The sequence below is a fragment of the Bos indicus x Bos taurus genome, chromosome 26, assembly GCF_003369695.1.
Source record: "Bos indicus x Bos taurus breed Angus x Brahman F1 hybrid chromosome 26, Bos_hybrid_MaternalHap_v2.0, whole genome shotgun sequence".
NCBI lineage: Eukaryota > Metazoa > Chordata > Mammalia > Artiodactyla > Bovidae > Bos > Bos indicus x Bos taurus.
This window is the reverse complement of record NC_040101.1, coordinates 20,406,893-20,428,798: the sequence shown is the minus strand read 5'-3', so window position 1 is coordinate 20,428,798 and position 21,906 is coordinate 20,406,893. Positions and strand designations below refer to the sequence as shown.

The following is a 21,906-nucleotide window of genomic DNA, read 5'->3' as shown; positions in this document are numbered from 1 at the left end:
CTTAGGATTCCTGGCCCTCTCCCACTCTTATAGTTGATCTCTTCTTAGGTGTTGTCTCTTTAAGATGAAGCCTTTCCAAGGCTCATAAGTGCCTTTGTGCTTCAACAGCTCTTACCACACTGTTTTTGCCTTTACACTTGTTTGTTAGCTTACAGGTAAGGATAATATGCTTTATTATGGTTGCATACTTGGCACCTTGTGCAGTTCATGGCATTTAGTATATTTTAAATGTTGACTGAACGAAACTATAGTTTTTATATTTATGAAAATTGAAATATTCATAATTGAAGAAAAAGCTGGTTTCTGAACTGCCAGTATTCAGAAATTTGGTTTTATAACTTCAATATGAATCAGATCGCTCCAGGCACTTTTGAATATCGCTTGTAAAGCAGTCAAATCTGAAGTATTGGCTATATTTGGCTCCACATGAACTATTGTGGACTAATTTAAATGGGTTTGATTATTATGTTGCCCTCCTCTGGTATTGTATATTAGAGTTTTCTTTGTTAGTTTAAAAGAGAACATAACCGAACTACCATTCTCTGTTTCAAAATGAACATAGCTTTTTCTTTCCCCCCTCACTGATTGTAAAAGGAGGGAATTCTTGTATTTATTTTAAAAAATGATACAAAGATAAATAAAAGTGAAAGCCATTCTTACAACCAAGGATAAACATTGCTATCATTTGATTAAGACTTTGCGATTCCTATATATATGTATATATGAACAATATCATTAAGTTAAAAATTGAGACAAGAAATACTTTATATATATAATTACTTACATGTGCGTGCGCGCGCACACACACGCACACATATCCTTCATAGGAAGAATTCTCATAACTAGTATATAGCCAAGTAACTCAATAGCAGTAGAATGCTAAATTTAAATTCCTGCAAGAGATCAGGCAGGTAACATAAATGAGTGAACTCAGTAGGGATTATATATGAGATTGTTGAGTTGGAGAGTGCTGTGTGGGCACAACTTCTGTTCACCACTAGTTGGTTTTTGTCATTAATAAATGTTGACCCAGTGGTGCTCACATTTAAAAATTTTTTTTAAATGAGAAGTAGTAGTCTGAATTTGTATGTGAAACTTCCAGTGATTGCTACTGCTGCTAAGTGCTTCAGTTGTGTCCGACTCTGTGACCCCATAGACGGCAGCCCACCAGGCTCCTTCGTCCCTGGGATTTTCCAGGCAAGAATACTGGAGTGGGTTGCCATTTCCTTCTCCTCCAATGATTAAATATTGGCAAAATAAGAAAAATTAAAACCATGATGAGTATTATACATAATGTAGCTATAGTCCGTATTTTGCCTGAATACCACAAACGGGAAGAATGGAAAGATTTCTTCACCGTCCCTAATCAAAGAAATAAAGATAATATGTCATTTTTCATACATCAGATTGATAAAAATGAGAAAGAATAATGATTGTCAAGATTGAAAGAGTGTAGATTTATGCATTCTCTTTGGAAGAAGACGGTTTAGAACTACTTACACATATTTTAGTGCTTCCCTGGTGGCTCGGCCGGTAAAGAAACTGTCTGCAATGCAGGATACCAGGGTTCAGTTCTTGGATTGGGAAGATCCCCTGGAGAAGGGAATAGCAACCCACTCTAGTATTCTTGCTGAAAAAAATCTATGGACAGAAGAGCCTGGCGGGCTATGGTCCAGAGGGTTGCAAAGAGTTGGACACGACTGAGCAACTAACACTAGCATACGTGTTTCAAAGGCACTTTAGTTTTGACCGAACAGTTCTGCTTTCAGGACCCTGCCTTATGGAAATACTGGTTCCTGTATATAAAGATTTATGTTCAATGAAGCATTATTTGTGCTACCTATCCCCCCCCCCCCCCCCACTGAAGGCAAATAGAAATAACCTAAACGTCAGTTGATAAGAAAATGATTAAGTAAATTATGGTGTAGTCATACCACAAATTATAACAATGAAAAGGAATGAAGGATATCTGTGTTCTTGTGTAGAAAGAGTCCATAGTTTGTTGTTGGTGTTGTTCAGTTGCTAAGTTGTGTCTGACTCTTTCTGACCCCATATGTCCTTCACTGTCTCCCAGAGTTTGCTCACATTCATGACTGTTTGAGTCAGTGATGGTATCTAACCATCTTGTCTTCGCCTCCCCCTTCTCCTTTTGCCTTCAGTCTTTCCCAGCATCCAGATCTTTTGCAGTTGGCTCTTTGCATCAGGTGTCCAAAGTATTGGAGCTTCAACAACAGGCCTTCCAATGAATGTTCAGAGTTGATTTCCTTTGGGATTGACTGGTTTGATCTTGCAGTCCAGGGAACTTTGAAGAGTCCATAATTTACTGTTTATCATTTATGTGCAAAATTGTAAACCTAAATTTATGTGTGTATGCTGTCATTTTAAATATCTGAATGAAACTCCATTGTGTGGCACCATAATTTATTGACACTTGATGTACATGTAAGTTATTTCTAATGTTTGGTATTTGTATGCACATTTCTTTGAACATTTTTTTGATATTTGTATTTGTAATGTTGTCTCCAAAGATAAATTCCTTTTGTATATTATACAGTAACATATTAAATATCTGAGCTTTCATAGATAGTTTGAAGAAATACATTTGTCTCTGAGAGTCTGCTGTTTGTAACCTTTGATCTGAGTAAATGCACCTTAGGCACAGTGGTCAGAGAGCTAATAAAGAAGTGGCACTGTGTTTACTTATCTTAGATTCCTTAAGATTTTTAAGGGTAATTTAAGTACTGATTTCTGTCTGCTCAATATATGCTTATGATAGAGTCCAAAAGATACAGACATATGCAGCAAATATTTCTCCTACTCTGAGACTTCTGCCTAGTTTTCTTTCCTACAAAACCACTCTCAGTTTTGTGGGTACCTCTGTATTTTGTACATATAAGCATATGTTTATATATATATTTTCCCATAAATAGCACAATATGCTGTTCTACACCTGGGTTTTTCTCACTTATTTATAATTAATATATTTTTGCAGTGCTTTGTATGTTCTACAGCCTGTTTTAACAAGCATTTTAGTATTTATTACTAATCTTCATCACAATCTTCATGCCACATCTTGAGAGGTAGATAGTATTATTTCATCCTCCTCTTACAAAGAAATTAACTGAGGCATAGAAACTTTAAAATGCTAGGTAGTTGGGGAACTGGAAATTGAATTCCAGCAGTCTGTCTACAGAGTTCTAACTATTACCCAGAAAGCTTTACTGTCTCAATTGTGTTATACCAGTACATGGTTGTTGACCATTCTTTTTAGTAATTACAAAGTATTTCACTGAATAAAAAATAATGTATATAACCATGGCCTTGGTGATGGGCACTTAGGTTATTTGAATATATTATTGTTTACATATAGTTCTACAATGAATATCCTTGTGCCAATATAATCCCTATGTCATTTTGTACATACAGAATTTGCATGTATTTCATTTTCATCCTTTCACGTTTGGGCAGGATGAGGGTGAATCTAGTATGCACAGTTATATTTTATTTTGTGATCTAATATCAGACTTTTTCCTTTAATGGGTATGTTTCGTTCATCTGTGTTTATTATAGCTTTATGTTTATTTCCTTATCTTTTATACCTAAGAGAGTAAGATACAGATCAAGCTATAACTATTGAGGTGTACTTAAAGGTATAAAGCAGCATAAAGTATTGTGAAAGTGAAAGTATTAGTCACTCAGTCGTGTCTGACTCTTTGTGACCTCATGAACTGTAGCCCACCAGGCTCCTCTGTCAATGGAATTCTCCAGGCAAGAATACTAGAGTAGGTAGCCATTCCCTTCTCCAGGAGATCTTCCCAACCCAGGGATTGAACCTGGGTCTCCTGCAGTGCAGGTGATTCTTTACCATTTGAGCCACCAAGGAAGCTCTAATATTTGGTAATACTCATCTATGAAGCTGTCTGGTTTCTGGACTTTGGTTGGTTGAGAATTTTTTGATTACTGATTTGATATCATTCCTGATAATTAGTCTGTTCATATTTTCTATTTCTCCCTGATTCAGTTGTGAGAGATTGTACATTTCTAGGAATTTGTCCTTTTTTTCTATGTTGTCCATTTTATTACCATATGATTGTTCATAGTAATCTCTTGTGATCATTTGTTTTGTGGTGTTGGTTTTAACGTCTTTTCCATTTTTGATTTTATTTGTTTGGGCCCTCTCTCATGAGTCTGCCTCAAGGTTTAGCAACTTTGTTTATCTCTTTAAAGAACTCCCTTTTAGTTTCATTGATCTTTTCCATTGCCCCCCCCTTTTTTTTTTTTTTGCTTTTTAGTCTCTGTTTCATGTATTTTTGCTCTGATCTTTATGATTTCTTTGCTTCTGCTGACATTAAGTAAGTAAGTATGTATTAGTTGCTCAGTTATGTCTGACTCTTAGCAACCCCATGGACTGAGCCAGCCAGGCTTGCCTGTCCATGGGATTCTCGAGGCAAAAATACTGAAGTGGGTTGCCATTCCCTTCTCCAGGGGATCTTCCTGACCCAGGGATTGAACCTGGGTCTCATGCATTGCAGGCAGATTCTTTACCATTTTTGAGCCACCATACAATGGGTTTTGTTATTTCTTCTTTTTCTAATTCCCTCAAGTGTAAGGTTAGGTTGTTTGAGATTCTTAATGCAGCCTGAGATACACTTATATCACTGTTTCCCTCTTAGAACTGCATTTGCTATGTCCCATAGATTTTGGCTCAGTGTATTTTCATTTATCTGTTTTTTTTTTTCTTTTTTTAAAAATTTTGCCTTAATTTCTTCAGTAATCCATTCATGTTTAGTGTGTTCAAGCCTCCATGTATTTGTGTTTTTCCCTTGTTGATTTCTATTCTCACAGCCTTGTGATTATAAAAGTTGCTTGATACAATTTTAGTCTTCCTAAATTTACTGACTTTTTTGTGGCCTAGCTTATAGTCTATCCTGGAGAATGTTCCATATGTGCTTGAAAAGAATGCTTATTCTGCTACTTATGGATGGAATGTTCTCTGTATATTGGGTTGGCTAAAAAGTTCTTTTAGTTTTTAAGTAAGTGATATATTTTTCATTTTCACCAAGAACTTTATAGAACAACATATTCACCATTTTGTTCCCCTACCTTCTGCCTTTTTTCAGGCAACTTCATAATTCCATCTTCCCAAAACTTTTTATCTTTTTGAGCAAAGAACTATTCCAGGTGCCTTTTACAGTCTTCCAGGAAATTGAAGTTTTTTCCATTAAGAGAATTTGTAAAGGCCGAAATTAATAGAAATCCAAAGGAGCAATGTCTAGTGACTATGGTGGATGAATCAGAACTTCCCAGCCAAACTGTAGCAGATGATATTTACGACTTTTGTCTTTTAAACTGTGGAAAATTCTGAAAGAGATGGGCATACCAGACCACCTGACCTGCCTCTTGTGAAACCTATATGCAGGTCAGAGAGCAACAGTTAAAACTGGACATGGAACAACAGACTGGTTCCAAATAGGAAAAGGAGTATGTCAAGGCTGTATATTGTCAACCTGATGATTGAACATCTATGCAGAGTACATCATGAGAAACGCTGGGCTGGAAGAAGCACAAGCTGAAATCAAGATTGCCGGGAGAAATATCAATAAGCTCAGATATGCAGATGACACCACCCTTATGGCAGAAAGTGAAGAGGAACTAAAGAGCCTCTTGATGAAAGTGAAAGTGGAGGGTGAAAAAGCTGGCTTAAAGCTCAACATTCAGAAAACGAAGATCATGGCATCCAGTCCCATCACTTCATGGGAAATAGATGGGGAAACAGTGGAAACAGGGTCAGACTTTATTTTTTTGGGCTCCAAAATCACTGCAGATGGTGACTGCAGCCATGAAATTAAAAGACGCTTACTCCTTGGAAGGAAAGTTATGACTAACCTAAATAACATATTCAAAAGCAGAGACGTTACTCTGCCAACAAAGGTTCTAGTCAAGGCTATGGTTTTTCCTGTGGTCATGTATGGATGTGAGAGTTGGACTGTGAAGAAAGCTGAGCGCCGAAGAATTGATACTTTTGAACTGTGGTGTTGGAGAAGACTCTTGAGAGGCCCTTGGACTGCAAGGAGATCCAACCAGTCCTCGGTGTTCATTGGAAGGACTGATGCTAAAGCTGAAACTCCAATACTTTGGCTACCTCATGCGAAGATTTGACTGCTGGGAGGGATTGGGGGTAGGAGGAGAAGGGGACGACAGAGGATGAGATGGCTGGATGGCATCACCAACTCGATGGACATGAGTTTGAGTAAACTCTGCGAGTTGGTGATGGACAGGGAGGTCTGGTGTGCTGTGATTCATGGGGTCGCAAAGAGTCGGACACGACTGAGCGACTGAACTGAAGTGAACTGACAAGGTTTATCAGTCTGTTATATATTTTCCTTTACCAATGAGACTTTTCCTGTTGTAATTTTCATATTTCTAGTTGTGGCCTTTTCTTTAACATTTCTTACAAAACTGGTTGTAATGTTGAACTCTTTTAGGTTTTGCTGGTCTGTAAAACTTTTGCTCTTTCCTCCAAATCTGAATGAAAGCTTTGCTCAGGAGAGTATTCTTGATTGTAGATTTTTCTCTTTCATTTTTTAAAATATATCATGCCTTTCTTTCTCTTCTGGTCTGTGGAGTTTCTGCTGAAAAACAGCTGGTAGTTTTATGTATATAACTTGTTGCTTTCCCCTTACTACTTTTAATATTCTCCCTTTATCTCTTACTTCTGCTATTTTAATTACCATGTATCTTTGATGTGGTCGTCTTTTGATTGATGTGTTTGGAATTCTGTGCTTTCTGGACCTGGGTGTCTTGTTTCCTTCCCTAGGTTAGGGAAGTTTCCAACTGTTTTGTCCTCAGATATGTTCTCTGTTCCGCTCCCGTCCCGCCCCCCACCCCACACACATTTCTGGGATCTCTGTATGTGAATGTTAGTATGCTGATGTTGTCCTAGAGGTTTCTTAGACTGTCCGTATTTCTTTTTATTCTTTTTTCTTTTCAGCTTTAGTGATTTCCGTTGTTTTTAGCTCACTCCTTTATTCCTTTTCATCATCTAATCTGCTGTTGTTTCCTTCTAATGTATTTACTTCATTTATGGTATTCTTCATCTCTGGTTGCTCTTCGTATTTTCTAACTCTTTGTTAAATCTTACTGTGTTTATTCCTTCTTCTCCCAAGTTCTTTGAGCATCTCTAAGACCATTACCTTGTACTCTTTATCGGGTAGATTCCTTATCTCCACTTAGTTTTTTTTCTGGGGTTTTAACTTGTTCCCCCTTATTTTGCCTGTTTTTGTGCTCAGTCGCCTCTGACTCTTTGTGACCCCATGGACTGTAGTCTGTCAAGCTCCTCTGTCCATGGGATTGTCCTGGCAAGAATACTGGAGTGAGTTGCCATTTTCTTCTCCAGGGGATCTTCCTGACTGGGGGATCGAGCCTGTTTCTCCTGTATCTCCTGCATTGCAGGCAAACTCTTTACCACTGAGCCACCAGGGAATCCCAGGTTCCTGCTTTCATTTCTATTTATTCAATAGGTTGGTTACATTTCCTGATCTTGGAATAGTGGCCTTATATAGAAAATGTCTTAGAGGTCCCCATAGCACATTCCTCTGTAGTCACCAGAGATTTAAGTTCCAAAAATGGCCTCTGTGTGAGTTCTTTTGGCCTTTGTGTTGTGGTGGGCTACATTCTGTGGGTACACTGAGATGTGGCTGGCCTGTTTGGTTGCCAGGCCCCACCTTTTGTGGAGGCTACTGGCAGCTGGTAGGTAAGGCTGGGTCCTGGCACATTTGGCTCCATGGACAGAGGAGTCCTGTGGTGGTGCTGGCCTGCCAGTGGGTGGGCCGAATCTTTAAAGACTGGCTGTGGGGCCACAAGAGTTCTGGAATTTATGTTGGCCCACTGGTGAGTGGGGCTGAGGCCCAGGGGATCCTGGGGCTTGTGCTGTCCAATAGTGGGTAAGTCCTGTCAGCCTACTGGTAGGTAGAGCTGGATCCTGGAGTCTCTGACTGTGGGGCCTCAGGGTCCCAGACTTGGTGTTAGCCCACTGGTGGGTGGCACTGAGGCCCAGGAGGTCATAGTTTTTCTGTTTATCTTTTGGATGTTTGAATTATATTAACTAGTGTTTTCTTCAAGAGCAATTAATAGGAACAATATTCCTTCAGTTCTAACATGTTTAATAATATTTACCTGTTTTTATACTGAACTATATTGTTAGAACTCAGTATTAATTCTTGGTCATATTTTTTTTGTCCTTGAAGACTCTTTGCCGTTGATCTACTGTTTTTGCCACTGAGTCCCTCCTCCTGTTTGTTTTTAGGTAGCAGTGAGTTTGTATAGATTCCCAAAGAATTCTCTTTGAATCCTTGAAGTACAGTAGTTTCCCCCTTTAAAATTTATGTTTTTCTTTTTTTTTACTTTTCAATATTGTATTGGTTTTGCCATACATCAGTATGAATCCGCCACGGGTGTACACATGTTCCCCATCCCGAACCCCCCTCTCACATCCCTCTGGGTCATCCCGGTGCACCAGCCCTGAGCATCCTGTATCATGCAAAAATCTATGTTTTTCAATAGTACTTTTAACCAAATTCCTTTAGATCAGAAATTAGCTAGCAGATATGTACATTTAACATTAGAATACAGGATAGAGACTGAGTTAGGTTATAAGGCGAGTCAAATTTAATATAGCTAGAACTCCTCAAGTCTCTGAACATCCAGTTCCCCCTCCTCACTTATGGGAATAATTCTCTTTATCCTAGGCAAGAGAAAAATAGTTAGAAAATAAGCATGTACTCTTTTTAAATTTTGTAGTGGAGAATAGTTGCTTTAAAATATTCTATAAATTTCTGCTGTACAGCAAAGTGAATCAATTATATGTACACATATATTCACTCTTAAGATTCTATTCCCATATAGATCATTACAGAGTATTGAGTAGAGGTCACTGTGCTATGCAGTAGACTCTTTTTAGTTATCTATTTTATATAGTGTGTGTGTCACTCCCAACCTCCCAATTTATCCCCCCCCCCCCCCCCACTTCCCTCTTGGTAAAAATAAGTTTGCTTTCTATATCTGTGACTCTGTTTCTGTTTTCTAAATAGGTTCATTTGTACATTTTTTTTTAAGGTTCCACATATAGACAGTATCATATGCTGTTTGTCTTTGATTTACTTCACTCACTATCTAGTTCTATCCATGTCACTGCAAATGGCATTTTTCATTCTTTTCTATGACTGAGTAATATTCCATTGTGTAATATATATTACATCTTCTCTGTTGATGGACATTTAAATTGTTTTCATGACCTGACTAGGGTGAATAGTGCTGCAGTGACCATCGGGGTATGTGTATCTTTTTGAATTATGGTTTTCTCTTGATACATGTCCAGGAGTGGGATTGCTGGATCCTATGACACTATTACTAGAAGGGACTAGTCAGTACTGGTTTTTAATAATTAGTGCATGGGCCACGGATGTATGAGTCAGGCTCTTTTCTAAAATGAGCTGTGTTATCACTTTCTAGTGGCCAGTTATTGAAACATTTATATATTCTGTTAATGGAAAAGTAGAGCTAATTGGTGGTAGAGTTAAACTGTAAGGTACTGAATTAAAATTAATTTATAAAATATATTCTTTTTATCATACTTTTCAGGAAAATACCACTCAGTAGAAAATAATTGAACTTGTTGAGTTGAAAGTTATATGAATTATGCATTTAGGCATATAGTAATACATGGAAGAAATTTCTCATTTGCTCAGAAATTTCTCAATTTCTCAGATTTGTTAATAAACTACTGCTGCTGCTAAGTTGCTTCAGTCGTGTCCGACTCTGCGACCCCAGAGACGGCAGCCCACCAGGCTCCCCTGTCCCTGGGATTCTCCAGGCAAGAACGCTGGAGTGGGTTGCCATTTCCTTCTCCAATGCATAAAAGTGAAAGTGAAGTCACTCAGTCGTGTCCGACTCTTCACGACCCCATGGACTGTAGCCCACCAGGCTCTTCCGTCCATGGGATTTTCCAGGCAAGAGTACTGGAGTGGGGTGCCATTGCCTTCTCCGTAATAAACTACTAGTGTGATCTATATGGAGGGAGAATAATTTTGTAAAGATATTTAGATTTTCTGTATTGGGTTTTTTAATTTAGTATTTCTTAAGACTATAGAAAGCAATCCTACCTTTTTCAATCTTGCTCTGTTAAAACCTTGATTCCTGTGTCAACCTGATTATTTACATGGTTATGTATAACCCTTTAATGTATTATGAGATAGTATAGTGGTTACGACATGGGTTTTGGAGTTGGAACTGTGTTAGCCTTGTGACTTAGTCAATTATGGTCTGTGTGATCTTTGACAAGTTGTTTGATTACTCTTGAGCCTTAGTTTCCTTATCTATAAATGGATGTTAATCTGGCTCCGAATTGTTGCAAGGACTTCATGAGATAAGAGCTAAAAGCATTTAGCACTGTGCCTGACAAGTAGTAAGTACTAAATAAACATTATCTGCTGCTACCTCTAGTGTTATTATTGTCAGACTCCCACCATGCTGTTGGGCAGATAATTTAACTTCCATAAACCTTAGTTAAGGTGAAAGTGAAAGTGAAGTCGCTCAGTCGTGTCTGACTCTTTGCGACCGGTGGACTGTAGCCCACCAAGCTCCTCCGTCCATGGGATTCTCCAGGCAAGAATACTGGAGTGGGTTGCCATTTCCTTCTCCAGGGGATCTTCCCAACCCAGGGATCGAACCCAGGTCTCCCACATTGCAGGCAGACGCTTTAACCTCTGCACCACCAGGGAAGCCCTTAAATACAAGAATCGGTCTCTCAGAAAACCTCCTATAGAGACACAGAACTTCAGATCCAAGTACTAACATCAAAGATTTCAAGGGAGGAAAGGAAGCCAGGTTGAAAGAAGAAGGGGGAGGAGGCGGGAGAGGGGGAGCGAAAGGGGTGGCCTTACAGACGTCCCCTGCCACCTACAGATACCCAGGCATTATGGGACTTTTCCCTGGGCCTCCAGAGAAGGCAGGACTGGAAACTCGGCCCTACCAGAAATCAGACAAGACCAGGACCAGAATTCGAGTTCTCTGCCAAGAGGAGGTGATCAGTCTCCAATCCTCAGCTCAGGCTGAAGGCCCTTCAACCAGATTCCTGTGTCTAGGACCGGGGGACTAGAAAAACAGGGAAGGATAGAAAGGGTTAAGGAGAGGAGAGAGAGAGAGAGAGAGAGAGAAGGGGAGAGAGAGAGAAGGGGAGAGAGGTCAGTAAAGTCTCATCTGTTAATGAGAGTAACACTCCTGGGGTGCCTGCTTAACAGATGGTCACTTTGGAAATCAAATATAATCATGTGATAGTAGTTTATAAATTTCTCAACCTATCTGAAAAGAGGGAGCAAGTCTTGTACCATTAGGATTGGGCAGGTAAAAGCAGAGGCAATGGGGATCTGCTTTTTTGGGAAAGGGTTTAACTGAAGACTTGATAACAGATTTGCTAGACTGAGGCAGATGTAGATACGTAAGTTCCTTTCCTGATAAGTCAGGCTCAAAGTGCATATCTGTTTCACCAGTGTTCTCCATGTGATATGTGTAAGATCCTAGATGAAGAGTTTGTGGCAAAGTCCAAACTCAAGCTCAGTGTCCATGGCCCTTTATGATTTGGTCTCAACTTCAATTTCTTTACCTCATTCCCTGGCATTTCCTTTTCTTGTCTCTCTCTCTCTCTCTCATCACCCAGTATCTTTTTCCAGAGAGAGAGGTAAGCAGTTAAATGAACAGTTTGAGGGTGTATTCTTTTATTTTTTTCTGTGTTATTACACAGATTTGTAACTCTCACATTTATATTTTTATTCAAACAAAAAATGCCAAATTAATCATATTATGAAGAAGCGACATTTTCAAAAAGTCTTTACTGGATTGTATGCCCATCAGCAGTCTATGAGAGTATAAGTGTCTCTGTGTCCTCACCAGCACAATTCTTTTTTTAGTTTTTAATCAGTTTGATAGGTATTATTTCTCATAGTTTGTTAAATATTCTTCTAATAAGTAGAAGAAGATGGCTTTCTAAATCTTTCATACAGCCAGAAGAGGACTCAGAGTTCATTTGCCCATTTGCTTCAAAATGAAAACATAACTTTGGACTCTACTGAAATCCACTTGTCAAACATTGGGTTAGCGTTCTACTTAGTTGTCTTTACAACTGCAACTTAGAAGCCACCTTGGAACCACAGCTTAGAAACCACCATCCTGAATTTGATGTTTCTCAATCCTTTGTGTGTCTAAATGTATGGTGTTTTTTTTTTTTTTTTTTTGGCAAAGAATTAAAAAATTTACACAAGTAGAAATACAAAGGCCCAACAAACATTTGAAAATGAATGTCAAGAAATACAAATTAAAACTATGACAAGTACAATATTGGTTCAAAGTCAAAAATATTTAAAAAAAAAAAAAAGACAGGACTGTCCATGGTATGATAAATGTGTTCACAAACCATATATATTAATTTGTATGTATTGACACATTATACAGATGGAACCATTCTTTATCATTATGCAATTTATATGTTTTATGTCTTTTTAAAACTTTTTATTTTATATTGGAATGTAGTGGGTGAAAATGTTGTGTTAGTTTCAGGAGTACAGCAAAGTGATTCAGTTATACATATATATAGAGCTACTCTTTCCTGTTTAGGTTGTTACATAATATTGAGCAGAGTAGATTCTTGTTGGTTATCCATTTTAAATATAATTGTGTGTACCTGTCAGTCCTAAACTCCCTACCTGTCTCTTTCCACCACGCTTCCCTGGTAACCATAAGTTCTCTATGAGCCTGTTTCTGTTTTGTAAATAGGTTCATTTGTATCATTTTTTTAGATTCTGCATAGAAGTGGTATCATATTTCACTTTCTCCTTCTAACTTAATTCACTCAGTTTCTGGGTCCATCCATGTTTGCTGCTGCAAGTGGCATTTCTTCATTCTTTTTAATGGCTGAGTATTATTCCATTGTGTTATATATACCACATCTTCTTTATCCAGTCCTCTGTCGTTGAACACTTAGGTTTTTTCCATGTCTTGGCTGTTGTAAACAGTACAGAAATCGGGGTGCTTGTGTCCTTTCGGATTCTAATGCATGCCCAAGAGTAGGGTTGTAGGATCTTATGATAGCTCTATTTTTCGTTTTTTTAAGGAACCTCCATACTGTTCTCTACAGTGGCTATACCAGTTTACATTCCCACCAACCATGTAGGAGAGTTCCCTTCTCTCCGCACTCTCTCTAGCATTTATTGTTTGTGAATTTTTTGATGATAGCCATTCTGACTGATGTGAGGTGATATCTCAATGTAGTTTTGATTTGCAGTTCTCTAATAATTAGTGATGTTGAACATCTTTTCATGTGCCTCATGGCCATCTGCATATCTTCTTTGGAGAAATGTCTATTTAGGTCTTATACCCTTTTTTGATTGAGTTGTTTTGATGATATTAAGCCCCATGAATTATTTGTAAATTTTGGAAACTAATCCCTTGTTGGTCATGTCATTTGCAAATATTTTCTCCAATTCTGTGGGTTGTCTTTTTGTTTTGTATGGTTTCCTTTGTTATGCAAAAGCTTTTACATTTAATTAGGTCCCATTTGTTCATTTTTGTTTTTATTTCCACTACTCTTGGGGGATGGACCGAAAAAGATATCACTGCGATTTATGTCAGAAAGTGCCTATGTGTTCCTGTAAGAGTTTTATAGTGTCTGGTCTCACATTTAGGTCTTTCATTCATTTTGTGCTTATTTTTGTGTATGTTAGAGAATGTTCTAATTTCATTTTTTTACATCTATTGAATAGCTATCCATTTACATTTAAAATAATTATCAATATGTATGTTCTTATTACCATTTTCTCACTTGTTTTGGGTTTGTTTTTAATAGGCCTTTTTCCTTCCCTTCCTCTTCTGTTCTCTTTCCGTTTGATGACCATTTTTGTGTGTTTGGACTGCTTTTTCTTTTTTGTCTGTTTATCGTAGTTTTGGGATTTGTTGTTCCCATGAGGTTTTGATATAGCAGTCTAATATATGTGCAAGGTTGTTTTAAGTTTGCTGGTCTGTTTCCCACCTAGAAAAGTTCCCTTATCATTTGTTGCAAAGCTGGTCTGGTGGTGCTGGTTAGCTTTTGCTTGTCTGTAAAACATTTGATGTCTCTGTCACATCTGACTGAGAGCCTTGATGGGTACAGTATTCTTTTTTTTTTTTTATTTATTTGGCTGCATCACATCTTAGTTGTGACATGTGGGGTCTAGATCCTTGACCAGGGATCGAACCTGGGTCCCTGCACTGGGATTGCAGAGTCTTAGCCACTGGACCACCAGGGAACTCCTAGCATATTCTTGGTTGTAGGTTTTTCCCTTTTATCACTTTAAATATGTCATACCACTCCCCTTGGGCCTGCAGAGTTTTGCTGAGAAATCAATCAGATGATAACCATATGGGAATTCACTTGTATGTTATTTATCATTTTTCCTTTGTTGCTTTTAATTTTTTTTCCCCTTTAATTACTGTGTGTCTTGGCATGTTCTTCCTTGGGTTTATTCTGCCTGAGACTCTGAGCTTCCTGGACTTGGGTGACTGTTTCCTTTCCCATGTTAGGGATGTTTTTCGCTATTATCTCTTCAGATATTTTCTCAGGTTGATTCTCTCTCTATTCTCCTTCTGGGACCCCTATAATGCGAATGTTGATGCATTTAATGTTGTCCAGAGGTCTCTCAGACTGTCTTCATTTCTTTTTATTCTTATTTTTTCTTTTCCATGGCAGTGATTTCCACCATTCTGTCTTCCATGTCACTTATCTGTTCTTCTACTTCAGTTATTCAGCTGTAGATTCCTTCTAGTGTATTTTTCATTTCAGTTATTGTATTTATCTCTGTTTGTTCTTTAGTTCTTCTTGTTCAGTCACCAAGTCATGTCTAACTCTTTGGGACCCCATGGACTGCAGTCCTCCAGGTTTCCTTGTCCTTTACTACCAGTCTGTCTTCTTGTATCTACCTTTCAGAATATTCTGCTAGTTGCTTCATGTGTTTTTTCAGGGTTTTAAGTTACAATTAATGTGAAAAACAGAATATTTTTCTAACTTGTATGGAATTATTATTATTCTAACTTGTATGGAATCAGAAGTCTTTTATTGTAATTTAAGATTCAGTATTGTAAAGCTTTCACATATGCATTTAAGGTAAGACTAGGGAATATATTTAGTATATGTGGCTTATTGATGTGTTTTTCTGAGTAACTAATTATTAAATGTGATGATCAACATTCTAGTCTTATACCAAGAATAGATCATATTAGCCTAGTGTTGTCTTACTTCCATCTCCCCTTGTATTTTCAACCTTTGTGGGTCATTTTGGTCAGTCATTTTTACCAGTGAACTGTTCCTGTTTCTAAGAACCCTTAATCCTTCTCACTGTCAACTGAAAAGTTACCTTTTCAGTTCCTAGAATATAGGTTTCATGGATATTGCTCTGTTATTGTTTCTCAAAAGGGGTACTTAGAGCCCCTTTCCTGATGTATTTGCTGTTTTCCATATGTATCTCAATTTTGTTCCTTTACTCCACTGCTCTCCATTCTGTCATGATTGCCTTTCAAGTCTTTCCTTTTGCTTGAAACTGTTTGTTAATTAGCTGCAGATATAGCAGTTTTACTGTAGTAGTTAGGCATGTAGGGAATGTACCACCATTTTGGAATCTTAGTTTCATTACTTTGCCAAGATCACAAAGCTGGTTATTTAAAGATATTTCTGTGCCTCAGTTGTCCCTGTGTGTAAGATAGGGGTAAGGATTTATCTCAGGGCTGATATAGAATTAATGTTTGTAAATTCCTTGCAGTGGTGTTTGTTCATAGAAAGTACTTAGACATTAGCTGCTGTGGTGATTTCTCCATGTTTCATCACTTTAGAATTTTGCATTTTGATTACTTGTTCTTATCTTACCACTTCCTGTTAGATTGTAAATTCCTCAAAGTTAGAATCTGTTTTATTAATTTTTAGTTTTTTAATGGGTTTTGTAAAGTAGGAGGTGTTCAATATTATTACTGTTTCAAATCATAGGAAAATAGCAAAATTGTCAGTAAGATTGTTTGCAGCACCAATTTACTTAATATAAATGATAACCTAAAGTAATTTAATACTCTCTCTGTATTATATTTCAGGAATTCTAATGAATCATTGATTGACCAGCACCATTTTACCAGTTGGAATGAGTTATCAGAAATGGGCATAGTGGTTTTAGATCCAGCATGTAACAGATGGAGATTACTTCTTCAAGCCAACACCTTTTTTGACTGTGTAGGATCTTTGTCTCTTCATCTTTGAATTTCTTTTGTTGGTAAATAAAAGGAGTTCATGTAGTTTTTGCCCTAGCTTGAGTCACCATGAGTAGTAGTTTAGGAAAAGAAAAAGACTCTAAAGAGAAAGATCCCAAAGCACCATCAGCCAAGGAAAGAGAAAAGGAGGCAAAAGCCTCTGGAGGTTTTGGGAAAGAGAGCAAAGAAAAAGAACCTAAGACCAAAGGGAAAGATGCCAAAGATGGAAAGAAGGACTCCAGTGCTGCCCAGCCAGGGGTGGCTTTTTCGGTTGATAATACGATCAAACGGCCAAATCCAGCACCTGGGACTAGAAAAAAGTCTAGCAATGCAGAGGTGATTAAAGAGCTCAACAAATGCCGAGAAGAGAACTCAATGCGTTTGGACTTATCCAAGAGGTCTATACACATATTGCCATCATCAATCAAGGAGTTGACTCAATTAACAGAACTTTATTTATATAGCAACAAATTACAGTCCCTCCCAGCGGAAGTGGGCTGTCTAGTAAATCTCATGACACTGGCTCTAAGTGAAAATTCACTTACCAGTTTGCCTGACTCTCTCGATAACTTGAAGAAGCTGCGGATGCTTGATTTAAGGCATAATAAACTGAGAGAAATTCCTTCAGTGGTGTATAGGCTAGATTCTCTCACCACTCTTTACCTTCGCTTTAATCGTATAACTACTGTGGAAAAAGACATCAAAAACCTGTCAAAACTCAGCATGCTTAGCATTCGAGAGAACAAAATCAAACAACTACCTGCTGAAATTGGTAAGAGGCCTTGCATTACTTTTATTATTTATAGTATTTATTATGCTAAATAGTTTCGTTGAGTTCTTTTCCATATCAGAAAGTGTCTAATAACTTGCCTAAAAAAAAAAAAACTAATTAGTTTCTAAGTTCTGTCTTTAGCTTGCTTTAATCGGTTTTATGATATTAATAGTACATGGTTTGAGATCATTTTATAGACCTAGAAAATGACTTAGAACGTAAATGCAATTGGGCCTTTTTCACACAAAACTAATCTACTTTCATTTTCATTGGGAAATAGTAAATTTGAAGCAGAAAAAAATTCTTGCCAAAGTTTTTAGTTGTTAACCATCTGCTTTTAAAGTATTTACAGATAGCATTATGTAAGACGCTTTAAGGCTATGTTTTCCCATTTTCTGACATTTTCCTTTTTACCTGAAAATGTTTGTTTAAATTCACATCTCTTTTCTACCTAATTTACCACAAAAGATTGGCATGTAAGAGTCTTGTGAATAAGCTGGGTGGTAAGCAAGTTGAAAAATTTTTTCATTTTGAAAATACTTACATGTTCATTAAAAACACTCTGAGGATGCAGAAAAGTACAGAGGCAGCTATAGTTAATGTCAACACTTAGTATTTTGATAGCTTTCATTCTTATTTTTACACCTAAAGCTATATGTACTAAAAAAAGGGGGAATGCTTTTAAAAGAATGGATAGATGGATAAAAAAATAGGAAATATACATGTGTAAACAAGTCAGTAAAAAGTTACTTGTTTGATATTTTTAATTAAAATTTTTTCAGCAACTTTTGGAATATAGTAAACTGTTGATTTACCAGATTTGAGAAATTGATAAAGGTATTGTCTTTGTAGGCCCTTTTTATGAGAGTTCAAAAACTTGACATAAAAATTGATTATGTAACTTTTAAAGATAAGTTTCTTTTTTTGTGGGTGAAAGATTTATTCTGAATAAAACAGGTTAGTTAAATATATTGTTGCCTTAAGTGTTGGTCTTACGAGTGATAAAAGAAACTTTGTTTTTAGGCTGTGCAGCTTTGTAGAGATACAATACTCTGTGGGCATTTAAAAATTTTTTGTTTAGCTTTGAAAAAAATGTAATTTATATTTTAGGTATGGTGTTCTATTATATTTAGCTCTAGCCAGAAACTTAAAATCTTAATTTAATTTTGGTTTAATTAAATATATTTAGAAATCCATGATTGATTTTTCTCAAAGATTTATAAAGTGTGACACACTTATAAGATATTAAAATATTCCTGAAAATTTGAGTGGAAAGGCTCTTTTCCATGTTTTCAGATAGGAATGTGATTGTTGAATGACTTTTGATTCTGTACTTGATTTGATCAAAATTTGACCTGTTTATGTGATTCATTGTAGAATAGAATTATAAGTTTTTGGGGAATGTAATGCTGAATTTTTAGGTAGACATATAAAATGTTATTTGCTGTCTTTGTACTTAATGTTTTGTGCATGTTACACTTCAGTCTAAAATGTTGACTTTCATTCATATGAGAGTTTTTCATTAAGGACTTTATGTAGAAATGTTATCAAATTACCTGGGAATTAAGAACATTCATTTCTTAAACAGGAAATTATTTCATTGGACTTTAAATTTACTTCACTTTGTTTTTAAGCATATGGATAAAATATTTTTACTATAAAGTAATGCATTTATTGGCAAATTTTATTTAATTAGGTTGATTTTTGTGGCTGCCTAATCTTTGGACCTTTATTTCTAAATTTGCAATTTTAAAAATAAACACAATTTGTTTTTTAATGAGTACCCCCCAACCATTAGTGACATTGAATTTTGTGTTCTTTTAATTTCTGTATTTCTATGAAAATAGTAACTTCATAAATGTCATTCATATTCCAGGCAAGGCATCAGATAGAAAGTAAATTACTTTAAAAAATAAAATAATATTTCTTATAAGGAATTAAAATTTATAAGGTTTACTTTAGATGCATGGATTTGGGACAAACCTTGCAGAAGTCTGCATTATGTATTTCCTTATGGGAACAAGAAAATAAAGGTCTAGTAAAAATAAAATAGTTGGAATAATATGAATAGCTGTTGTTTGAGCACAGTATGTTGTATAACATACACTGTTTTTTACATGTAACTTTGTTATCTCATTAAATTCTTATAGTAATCCAGTGAAATAAGTACTTTTCTCTATGCTGAGAAAGGAACTGAAAATTGAGTGAGATTAGATAATTTACTAAAGGTCATATGGTAAGAAGTTGGCAAAGTCACAGTTTGACTCTAGGTCTCACTGTACTGCTTCCAGTGTCTAGAAGTGGATGCCATCTGACTTTGCAACCTCATGGACTGTAGCACACCAGGCTTCTCTGTCCTTCACTATCTCCTGGAGTCATGTCCATTGAGTTGGTGATGCGATCCAACAACCTCATCCTCTGTTGTGCCCTTCTTCTCCTGCCCTCAGTCTTTCCCAGCATCAGGGTCTTTCCCAGTTGAGTCAGCTCTTCATGTCAGGTGGCCAAAGTATTGGAGCTTCAGCTTCAGCATCAGTCCTTCCGATGAATATTCAGGGTTGATTTCCTTTAGGATTAGCTGGTTTGATCCTCTTGCAGTCCAAGGGACTCAGGAATCTTCTCTAGCACCACAATTGGAAAGCATTAGTTCTTCAGTGCTTAGCCTTCTTTATGGTCCAGTGCTCACATCCATACATGACTGTGGAAAAATCATACCATTGATTATATGGATATTTGTCAGCAAAGTGATGTCTCTGCTTTTAGGGTGCTGTCTAGCTTTGTCATAGCTTTTCTGCCAAGGAGCAAGCATCTTTTAATTTTGTGGCTGCAGTCACCATCTGCAGTGATTTTGTAGCCCAAGAAAATAAAATCTGTCACTGCTTTCCACTTTTCCCCCTTCTGTTTGCCGTGAAGTGTTGGAACCAGATGACATGATCTCAGTTTTTTGAATGTTGAGTTTTAAGGCAGCCTTTTCACTACTCTTTCACTTTCAAGAGGCTCTTTGGTAACTCTTTGCTTTCTGCCATGAGAGTGGTATCATCTGCATATCTGAGGTTGTTGATATTTCTCCTGGCAGTCTTGATTTTAGCTTGGGATACATCCAGCCCAGCATTTCCCATAATGTACTCTGCATATAAGTTAAATAAGCAGGGTGACAATATACAGCCTTGACACACTCCTTTTCCAGTCCATAGTTCCATCTCTGGTTCTGTTGCTTCTTGACCTTCATATAGGTTTCTCAGGAGACATATATGGTGGTCTGGTATTCACATGTCTTTAAGAATTTTTTATAGTTGTGATCCACACACTGAAAGCTTTAGTCTGTGAAGCAGAAGTGGATGTTTTTCTGGAATTCCTTGCTTTTTCTATGATCCAACAGATGCTGGTAATTTGATCTCTGGTTCCTCTACCTTTTCTAAATCCAGCTTGTACATCTGGCAGTTCTCAGTTCATGTACTGCAGAAGCTTAGCTTGAAGGATTTTGAGCATAATCTTACTAGCATGTGAAATGAGTGCAATTGTATGGTGGTTTGAACATTCTTTGGCATTGCCCTTCTTTTCGATTGGAATGAAAACTGACCTTCTCCAATCCTGTGGCCACTGCTGTTTTCCAAATTTGCTGGCATGTTGACAGATTAATAGCTTAATTCAGATATAATTCACATGCCGTATGATTAATGCATTTGAAGAATACAATTTAGTGGTTTTTTAGCATGTTCACAAAGTTGTTCACTATCACAAACAATTACAGGACATTTTCATTACTCCAGAGAGAAACTCTGTACTCTTTGGCAATCACCCCACCCCAGCCCCATTTTCTTCCAACCCCTTAGACCTATTCAAGCATTAATCTACTTTCTGTTTCTGTAGATTTGCCTATTGTGGTGTGTGCATGCTAAGTCGCTTCAGTCATGTCCGACTCTTTGTGATCCTGTGGACTGTAGCCTACCAGGCTCCTCTGTCCATGGAATTCTCCAGTTCTAATAATTGGAATAATAAAATATATAGTCTTTGGTGAGTGGTTTCTTTCACTTAGCAAAATGTTTTCAAAATTCATCCAGATTGTAGCATCTATCAATATATTGTTCTTTTTATTGCTGAATAATATTCCATTGTATATTATACCACATTTTATTTATCTACTCATCAGTTGTTGAACATTTGGGTTGCTTTCACCTTTTGACTGTTAGGAATAAAATTACTATGAACATTTGTGTGTAAGTTTTTGTATAGACATTTGTTTTCATTTCTCTTGGGTGTATACCTAGAAGAGGAATTACTGAGTCATATAGTAACTCTATGTTTAATCTTTTGAGGAACTACTAGACTATTTTCTTAAGTTACTGCACCATCTTACATTTCCATCAGCAGTGTATGAGGGTTCCAATTCCTCTACATCCTCAACACTTGTGTTAGCTATTTTAATGTAGCCATTCCATGAGTGTGAAGTGGTATCTTATATGTTTTTTATTTATAGTTCTGTGATTATTGATTTGTTTTTAATTTTTGAAAGCTATCTTTTGTTTTAAAGGAAAGACAGAAATAACTGTTTTCTGTGATGCAGATCTTGCTTTTCTGATTTTTAAATTACAGCACCCCCCCACCCTCCTGCAAATCCTGAGCTCTTTTAAGAATGCTTATTAAAAAGACTCATGCACCAAGATCAAATGAAATGGAATTTGACATTTTGAAAAGTTTGACATCTTTAATGTAATTTGACTTATTGTTGAAGATCATAACAAGAGAATGTACACTTCATTATGTTCATTATATATACTAATTACCATTTGTTAAACTTGCATTTTTAGAAGTTTAGCTCTACA

General features: G+C 36.8%; 1 protein-coding gene across 3 annotated transcripts in view; it reads left to right on the top strand.

Annotated features, from left to right (window-relative positions):
* Positions 1–21,906, top strand: part of SHOC2 (SHOC2, leucine rich repeat scaffold protein) — an 88,697-nt gene that overhangs the window by 15,951 nt on the left and 50,840 nt on the right. For all 3 annotated transcript variants that reach the window (XM_027528781.1, XM_027528782.1, XM_027528783.1), the window contains exon 2: positions 16,162–17,086. In XM_027528781.1, coding sequence (XP_027384582.1) covers positions 16,384–17,086 — 703 coding nt within the window. In that variant the 5' untranslated portion in view covers positions 16,162–16,383. The remainder of the gene's footprint in view (positions 1–16,161; positions 17,087–21,906) is intronic.